This window comes from Bombina bombina, chromosome 1 (assembly GCF_027579735.1).
Source record: "Bombina bombina isolate aBomBom1 chromosome 1, aBomBom1.pri, whole genome shotgun sequence".
Classification (NCBI taxonomy): Eukaryota; Metazoa; Chordata; class Amphibia; order Anura; family Bombinatoridae; genus Bombina; species Bombina bombina.
The window spans coordinates 764,637,010-764,646,809 of record NC_069499.1 but is presented as its reverse complement, the minus strand read 5'-3'; the positions used below and the strand labels follow the sequence as shown (position 1 = coordinate 764,646,809).

Below are 9,800 nucleotides of genomic sequence, written 5' to 3'. Positions count from 1 at the left end.
AGAAATGTCTTTTAATTAATTCTTTGGTCTTTGTGATCCCCAAATGTCCAGAGATAGGTGCATCATGGAACTGGTGTAAAATGGCATGGCGAAGTGATTGTGGAATGTAGAGTTTATCATGGTAGTAGTATAATCCTGAGATATTCTTTACCAAATGTTCATTATCAAGTGGAACTTCAGTTTGTAATTCTTTTAATATCTCTTGTTCAAGTGAGCCTAAAGTTCCTATTATTTTGTTTGGCGGTATGAGGTCTATAGTATTTTCTATTCTTTGTGTATTGTCATTAATTTGTGATAATGCGTCTGCCTTAACATTTTGGGATCCTGGTCTGTAGGTGATTATGAAGTCAAACCTGTCAAGAAATAGTGCCCATCTGACTTGTCTGGAGGAAAGCGTTTTGTTATTTCTTAAATACTGAAGATTTTTATGATCCGTATAAATTATAAATGGTTTGTAGGTTCCTTCTAATATGTGCCTCCAAGTTTCTAGAGCTGATTTGACGGCCAACAATTCTTTGTCACCAATTGAGTAGTTGACTTCAGCAGGTGACAGGGTTCTTGAATAGAAAGCTACAGGATGTGGTCTAGATTTTTCATCTTTTCTTTGAGACAATACTGCACCTATTCCTGAATCTGATGCATCTACTTCTACAATAAATTGGCAAGAATGATCTGGGAGATTTAAAATTGGTGCAGTTACAAATTTCTTTTTCAGAAATTCGAAGGCTTGTTCTGCTTCAGGTGTCCATTTAAATCTCATGTTCTTTCTTGTCAAATTAGTCAATGGCTTGATAATAGCTGAGAAATTAAAGATAAATTTTATGTAGAAGTTAGTGAAACCCAAAAATCTTTGAAGAGACTTAACAGTTGAGGGTCTTGGCCAATTTGTGATTGCTGTTAGTTTGTCTGGGTCCATTTGTATTTTGTCAGGGGTGATGATATATCCTAAAAATTTTATTTTATGAACGTGAAATTGGCATTTTTCTAACTTAGCAAATAATCTATGATCACGTAAACGTGTTAGTACCCATCTAACATGTTTTATATGTTCTTGTTTGTTCTTTGAGTATATCAAAATGTCATCAAGATATGACTACACAAATATCCGTAAGATCCCTAAAAATATCATTTATAAAATGCTGAAATGTACCGGGGGGTGTTGCAGAGCCCAAATGGCATCACCTTATACTCGAACAGACCATATCTGGTCCTAAAGGCTGTTTTCCACTCATCCCCTTCCTTGATTCTGATCAAATTGTATGCGCCTTTTAAATCCAATTTGGTATAGATATTAGCGCCATTCAGACGTTCAAGAAGTTCGGGGATGAGTCGTAGAGGGTAACGGTTCTTAATTGTTACTGCGTTAAGGGCTCTGTAATCTATTATTGCTCTTATGGATTGATCCTTATTCCTGACAAAAAAATCCCTGCAGCAGCAGGTGAGGTAGAAGGTACTATAAATCCTTTCTTTAGGTTTTCATCTAAATACTCTCTAAGATGTTGTAATTCTTTTTGAGATAGAGGATATATTTTACCATATGGGATTTCTGAGCCTGGTTTAATGTCAATGGGACAGTCATATATCCTATGCGGAGGTAAAGTCTCTGCTTCTTTAATATCAAATACGTATCTTAAATCTTGGTAGTCAGATGGGATGTCAATGTTTACATTACTTATAACCTGATGTGGATAACAGGTAGTGCTACAGAATGGGGATACAAATTGGATATCATTCTTAGACCAGTCAATTGTGGGATTATGTTTGGTAAGCCAGGGGTATCCTAGTATAACTGTTTGTATAGATTTGGGTATTATGTCAAAACTTATATATTCAGTATGACCTTTAGGTGTTGATATGAGTAGAGGTATAGTGTAGTGTGTTATTGGCCCATTGTGAATTAAAGTACCATCAATAACCTTTACAAAAATTGGGTTTTGTTTTGCAATGGAAGGAATTTTTTTATTTTTAACAAACTCAGCCTCAATAAAACAACCAAAAGCTCCTGAGTCTATAATAGCATTAGTCTTGACCTGTAGGTGATCCCACTGTAAAGATAGGGACAAAGTCAGTTTAGATTCAATTTCATTGGGAGTAATTGTATTTATAATTTTTTCTTTACCCTTCTTGTGTCGATTCAATATAGGACAAGTGGCGACTGTGTGCTCTTTATTGGCACAATATAGACATAAGTTAGATAATTTCCTCCTTAATTTCTCCTCTTGTGTCAGAGGTCCCTTAAGTGTGCCAATTTCCATGGGGGTACTCTGGTTAGCATATCTTTCAGTAACATGACTTACTGGTCTTTTAGGAAACACATCTGTGGAATATTTTTCAGCACGACGTTCCCTCAACCTGCGGTCCAGTGTAGTCGATAGCTTTATCAGGTCATCAAGGGTATCTGGCATTCCAACTCTAGAGAGTTCATCCTTTAATGATTCACTTAGACCAAGTCTAAATTGGTTTTTTAAACTTATGTCATTCCATAATGAATCAGCAGCCCACATTTGAAAGTCTGTAATAAACTCCTCAACTGGGCGTTTCCCCTGTTTTAGGGAGCGCAATTTAGTCTCAGCATTTATTTGTTTATTTGTGTCCTCATACAGTGCTGCAATGGCAGTAAAAAATTGATCTAATGAATCAAGTATTGGGCTATTTGATTCAAAGAACCGGTTGGCCCAGGCCCTGGGTTTACCAGTTAAATAAGATATTGTAGTATAAACTTTCAATTTCTCAGAATGATATGTGCGAGATTTCATTGTAAAAAAAAGCAGACAGGCATTTTTTAAATCCCTAAATTCAGACCTCTTGCCAGAGAACAAGGGTGGGGGATTTATGTGAGGTTCTGGAGGGTCACTTGATTTTGGTGTTACTATGGGCTCCATGTACTAAGCAGTCAGCGAGCTACCCGCAACAAATCTCGCGTCAAAATTCGCAAACTGATATGTACAAAGCCGTCAATTATGTTAAAACTCGCATCTTTAAAATTGCGAGCGTACTTATCCGCCAAACCTCGCTACCGCTCCATTTTTCACTGTAATTAGACACATTTGACCACCAACTCGCCAAAAACGAATGTACTAAAAAATCTATTTGTCCGCTCGCTACAATTTCCGCTCCCACCTCGTTATTTTTGCCTCGCCACCTTTTAGGTGGCGGGCAAGGTACAAAACAATAGGAAAGTCAATCTAGACGCCAGTCTAGACATATATAAAAGGCAGTAATATCAGCATTGTACTTACAGCATAACTGGCGTCTAATTTGTCTCTCATTTCCATGTACATAAATTGCGCCCAATTTGTCGACTGTAATTAAAGAGTAATCTATTTAAATTTGTATTGTATAGTTGTCAATCTTTATAATTATTTTTATATTAATATTTATATATTATCAGACCCAGATGAAGCCATATCCAAATTGTAAATAAATATTACAAAAATAACGCTCTGTTATCACTCTTCAAAAAATTTTGAACAATAATAAAGTTGTTTAGATAAGTTGAACTTTTATAGGAGCAAAATTCTATTCCCGCGACTACTATGATGTTCGTGACACCTTGCATGTCACGTGTTAATAATTGGCCAGACAATTCAACTGAAAGTTAAGTACATCAGCTTAGTCGCGGCGAGCGAGGCGTCAAATTTATCAACAATCCGCAACTGCTCGCGGCGGGCTAGACTTGTCTATTTATTGGGGGAATATTAGTACATAGCGACAGCGGACACCATTTCGCCCGCGGCGAGTAACGGCGAGTTTATCCGCGTCTACAATGACGGATGAATTGACTGCTTAGTACATGGAGCCCTATGTCTTTAAGAACACTCTTTAGTGCTGCTTTTTCTGCATGGAGCTCAGTTAAACCCCTTGCTAAGTAATCAATTTTGTGATTAAGTGTTTCAAATTGAGAACTGATTTCTTTAGGATCCATTTTAATATATCATTTTTCTTTTTTATGGCTTGAGTATTATGTAAGGTTTTAACAGTATGTGTGTTAAAATCTTGTGTTTATAAATTGTAGTTTTGTAGCTGAGATTTGCTTCTAAGGAAAAATGTTATTAACCTTAGCAATGAACAAAATCAGCAGATTTAATTAAGTGTTGCAAGGGTTCTCATTTAACATGAAAACAAACTGTGCAGAGACAAGCAAGTAATATAAATATATGCCCAGCTAGCAATAGACACTTTGAATAATATTTTAGAGTTCAGGAACATGTATACAAATGTATCTGAATGTGAGAACAAGATGTTTGTTTCAAGCAAAGCACAGAAATATAGTAGTAAAAGTTCAAGCAAGCAAACAAACAATGTCAGGTAATTCCTTATACAAAAGTTATACTTGCGATTTCAGGCTTGCAAATAGATGCACAACAGAGAGCTGAAATGAAGAGGATTGCAGTCTGTTAAATGGAGGTTTGTTATCCAAATATCCCAGCTGCTTCAGAGATGTGTGTAGATTCACAAAGTTCCTTGTAAGCAGGATTCCTAGCAAGCTGACAGGAGGTCAGAAGCCAGAATGAGGCTGATAGGCACAGGAAATCACTCAGGAATGAATTGAGGAAAACAGCAAATAAATCACTGTTTGAAACAAAAAGGAAACTGAATAAATGTTCCAAAATTCTTATGAAAAGGTAGCCTGATTTGAGGTTGTTAAATCCAGAGTAAGATACAGCTAGACTATTAACAAAATACTCAAGCAATGTCTGTTTAAAGGAAGTGAGGTTAAGTATCTTAGGAGAGAAAGGGGTGGAGAGAGACTTAAAGGTACAGCATCCTTACACACGGATACTGTGCTGCAAGGGTTCAACCCCTACCCCCCCTACAACCTCACCACTGTTTCTCAGCGGTTTTTGGCTACTCAGAGCAACCACAATCTCTGGAAGCTTTTGTTGGCTTGTTATGTGTTCTAAACTTGTTAAGAGAAGAGCTGGTCTATGACCGGGAAAACCCTCCTAGGCTGGCCGGGCTCCTTGAACTCACGGTCGGCCGCCTCACAACGGACACCCGCCTAACCCCTCTCATGCTGGCCGGGCTCCTGAAACTCCTGGTCGGCCACAGAACAGCAGGACACCCGCTAACTTTACCCCTGGTCGCTCCAGCAATCATTTGCCCCAGAGCTCCGCTCTTTTGGGGATTAGTAGCCCATAGGGAGGACAAGAGGTGGAGGAATTACCGGAGGGTAGCTCCTTTGGGAACCGGGGTTTTTTTGACACCCCTACCCCCATAACTTAAACGGGCTGTATCTCCGGTCCCCAGTGACAAATAATGCCGCTTTTTGGACTGTGGCATCTGGGCACAAGAGCTTTAAAATGACACCCTGGAAGTGCCGCCGCTCCCCCGTGATCCCCCCGAAACCGCCACCCCTGGGTCCTGGGATTCTGTGAGACTGTGGCTGCTATGGAGGTGCCGGTCTGTCTGGAGGGGTGGTAATGGCGGGAAAATTGTGGGATTGTCCAGTATCTTATCAAGATGAGCTTTGTGTATAAAAGGAGTGTGTGTTTTCAATAAAATGAGTTCCTGTTTCACCTGAATGCTAGTATGTCTAGTTATTTGGGTGGGCTCCTGCTAAAATCACTTTCCTGGGCTACATAGCAGCCTGTTCCAGGCAGAGGAAGGACCCTCTGTCAGAGCTACCTAGTCTGAGTAGCCGGAGTCCGCCACAGGGTTGGACCCTGAATACCGGTGCTGTCGAGCATCAGGGGTGGCACAAGGACTGTGGTCACTTGCCAGCTACATAGCTGCAGTTGACCGGGAGGAAGCAGGACCCCTTTGGCGAAGCTACCCAGTCGGGGTATCCGTCACATCAAAACATACTGGAGGAAAATTTGCATTCATCAGCCTGGAAGCTGCGCATGGGACGTACTTGGACATTCCAACATGACAATGATCCTAAACACAAGGTCAAGTCGACCTGTCATTGGCTACAGCAGAATAAAGTGAAGGTTCTGGAGTGGCCATCTCAGTCTCCTGACCTCAATATCATGGAGCCACTTTGGGGAGATCTCAAACGTGCAGTTCATGCAAGACAGCCCAATAATTTACAGGAACTGGAGGCTTTTTGCCAGGAAGAGTGGTCAGCTTTACCATCTGAGAAGATAAAGAGCCTCCAGGGCCAATACACGGTATTAAGAACTGGGGTATGTAAACTTTCGATCAGGGTAGTTCTATTGTCATTATGTTTTAAAAAGATATATATATATATATATATATATATATATATATATATATATACACACACACACACAATATTAAAAAAATCTTATATTAATAATAAAATTATAGAAAAAAACTGTTTTAAAATCATTTGTTGGAAAAGTCATTTTCGGTTTTCGGCCAAGGGCATCCTGAATTTTCGGTTTCGGTCTAGAATTTTAATTTTGGTGCATCCCTAGTTAATATGCATCAGGTTAGCGCGACTTCAGAGCTCGGGTTAACTGTTACACTTGAATAAAAAGTGTCACAATACACATCAAAATGACATGTAAAATTACAGTTACACTCACAATAACTCCTTTTATAAAAATGATTCAAAATAATATTGCACAAAAACGTTATAAGGGCTCAAAGATATAAGGTCTTAGGTGTTAGAAGAAAAAAAAAAGGCAGGTAAAGGGCTTTAACATTGAGAAACATACATATACATCTCTAAATATGTATGTGTGTGAGATATATATATAATGTCTGTGCATATATATTTATGTATTTATATGTGTATATATGTATTTCCAGACATTTATTCACACATAAATACATATGCACACACACCTAAACCTATATATATAAATGCATTGGAGCCCTTTACAGTCAAGTAGAGGAAAACATGTAAAACTTATTTATGCAATATTTAGGTTTTAACTATGTATTTACTGTAAATATTTCACATCTCAATGTTCTGCACATAGCAGAATATGTTCTATGTATTTAAAAAAATAGATATTTACATTGTAACATAGAAGATGAGGTTGAAAAAGGCCCAAGTCCATCGAGTTCAACCTTTACAAATCTAATATTATTAGCTTTGTGGTCCTTCAATTAACTTTTTATATATTTCTATATAAATCTGTATATATCTCTTCCTATATATAATCAATCAATATATACATTTATATAGGTATAGATTAGGGATGCACCAAAATTTTGGCCGCTGAAATGTCTCGGCCGAAAATTGCTTTTTCAGTGATTTCGGAAGAATATTGGAATATAAAAATATTCATATTTTAATTTCGAGTTAACACACTTGAAAATATGCGTTTGAATTGGCGTACAAGTAGGCTGTTTTTTCTTCTTAAATGGAAAGAGTCCACAGCTGCATTCATTACTTTTGGGAAAATAAGAACCTGGCCATCAGGAGGAGGCAAAGACACCTCAGCCAACGGCTTAAATACTCCTCCCACTCCCCTCATCCCCCAGTCATTCTTTGCGTTTCATCCCAGGAGGTTGGCAGAGAAGAGTCAGAATTTATTTTATATCTTATGGAGGGTAGTACTCTTCAGTATGTGACTGGCGTTTTAAGTAGTCCTGTCAATCTCTCAGTGAGGGCTTGGATGAAAGTTAGAGTCCAGAGATGCAGGAAGAGTCTTTCTGCGAAACCATCCCGACTCATGTTAACAGCTCCTCAAGCAATCAGGGTTGTCGAACTTCGCTCCGCTGCCTGCTTTCTTCTCTCAAGTCCATGGCGGAGGCGATGCTACTATCCATCACACTTGAAAGGCTGTGTTCCTGTTCCACAGCGTAGAATCCGGTAAGATCGTTTAATTTTACTTTCTTTATGTGTGTACTTTAATGATTGTGTTCCTGAGAAGCTACCACCTTTGCGGGTCTAACTTAACTTAAGGGTCTCAGTGAGTCTCCTTTAGTATCTTGGAATCAAGGGTTAATATCTCCTGAGGGGGGTTATTAAACATGGGGGTTTATAATCATGTTGGTTATTCTGCTTATGTGTGGTGTTTACGGGCTCGTGGTTGGAACATTTGAGGCCTTTAGAAGTGACGCAACCTTATGGTTCGGCACGCTTTTTTGGACTATACGGTTCACCTTGTGGTCGGGCGTGGTTACGCTCCGTCTTTCATTTCCGCATTCCCGACCGTATGGCGAAGGAGAAATTCTAGTTCACAGGGGTCTGGTCATAGGAGGTGGCGAGTGTCCCAGCCATTGTGGGTGTCAGGTGCCGTTTTTGTGTTACTTCTTTAGTCCATATTTGCTTTACCTCTATCCAGTTATGGAGGATTTTGATGCTGAGACTGTGCCAACTTCAGATTCAGTTATGGAGGATTCTGATACTGAGACTATTTTAATTTCAGATTCTGCGTCCGGTGAAGAATCTGGATTTGCCTCGTTGACACGTCAACCAGTTTTGTTCTGTATGCTATATGAGAGTGCCTGGTTCCTCGGGCTCGGGGAATCAGGGGTCAGCTGAGCCAGCCGCCTCTGGGGGTCCCGTCCTCGGAGAGGCGAGTTCCCTACCACACCATACTTCTACACATGCAGATAACCCAGTTGATGATTATTCCTTCATGCAGGTTGGCGTGTTCCCCCGAAGTTTGCAGCACGTTTTTGCTTCCACATATTTTTGGCGATTATTCGCCTGCAGAGTCCGGACGTTTATGCGCTTTTGTGCTTGTGCCCTATTGTCCCGGGTCTACCACCTTGGGGAGGGCCTGTACAGTTCCCTGCGGGTGTAACTGTCCCTGAGTGTTGTGCCTTCCGTTATAGAGTGGCGCGTCTTCGTGTCCTACTCGGACATGGTTTTTTTGTTTATTAAATGATCCTATCCTCGGATACGGGATTTTTTGAGTCTGCTTCGAATGGTACACCTCAGTAGACATGTGGGGATGATGTATTCTCCTGACTGTTCTTGTTTGCGATCCTTCACAGTTTGTTTGGATTAGTGCTCCGTTCGGCTTGTCCTGCGGTAGGCCTGTTTCTTTATTGGGCGTTAACCTACGGCTTGCCTTATATTTTCTTTTTATCTGGTTAGGATGTCTTTATTTTGGTTATTATTTTCCTTCAGGAATCTTACACTGGGATCGATGCTCTCTGTTACTTTAGCGGAAGTGTTTTTGGGGACATGTTTGTCTGTTTCCCTTCTTTCCCTCTGAGGAAGGATTTATACGGCCTGACGGTTAGGACCCGGATGCAGGCTGGTCCTGTTGGGTTCGGTTCTGTCTAGTGGCTGTTCAGACACGTGGCGCCGTTCTGATTGGCTGGTCCGGTCAAGGTGCCGAGTGCTCATGTTATCATTTCTTTTCTTCTTAATGACACAATGAGTCCACGGATCATCTAATTACTATTGCGAATACCTCTCCTGCCCAGCAGGAGGCGGCAAAGTGCACCATAGCAAAGCTGTTAAATATCACCTCCCTTCCCTCCCTTCCCTCCCAACCCAGTGATTCTCTTTGCCTACGTTAGGAGCAAGGAGGTGGTAAAATAGTTCTTAAAGTTCTTATGCATTCCTTATATATTAAGTTGTTATCTTGGAAAGTTTTGTTTCTTGTTGCTATTTCTTCTTCTCGAAGAGTGTCAGAGCTCTCGGCATTGCAGTATGAGTCTCCTTATCTTATTTTTCATTTGGATAAGGTAGTTTTATGTACTAATTTAGGATTTCTTCCTAAAGTAGTTTCTGAACGTAACAATAATCAGGAGATTGTTGTTCCTTCCTTGTGTCCTAATCCTACCTCTCAGAAGGAATGGCTTCTGCACAATTTGTGCGTGGTTCGTGCTTTAAAGTTTTATCTGCAGACGACTAAGGAATTTCGTCAGTCTTCTGCCTTGTTTGTGGTTTTCTCAGGAAAACATAAGGGACAGAA

General features: G+C 40.0%; 1 protein-coding gene across 1 annotated transcript in view; it reads left to right on the top strand.

Moving 5' to 3' along the window:
• LOC128660866 (copper-transporting ATPase 1-like) overlaps positions 1-9,800 on the top strand; it is a 157,623-nt gene that overhangs the window by 106,289 nt on the left and 41,534 nt on the right. The window contains exon 5 of the mRNA XM_053714949.1: positions 2,309-2,394. Coding sequence (XP_053570924.1) covers positions 2,309-2,394 — 86 coding nt within the window. The remainder of the gene's footprint in view (positions 1-2,308; positions 2,395-9,800) is intronic.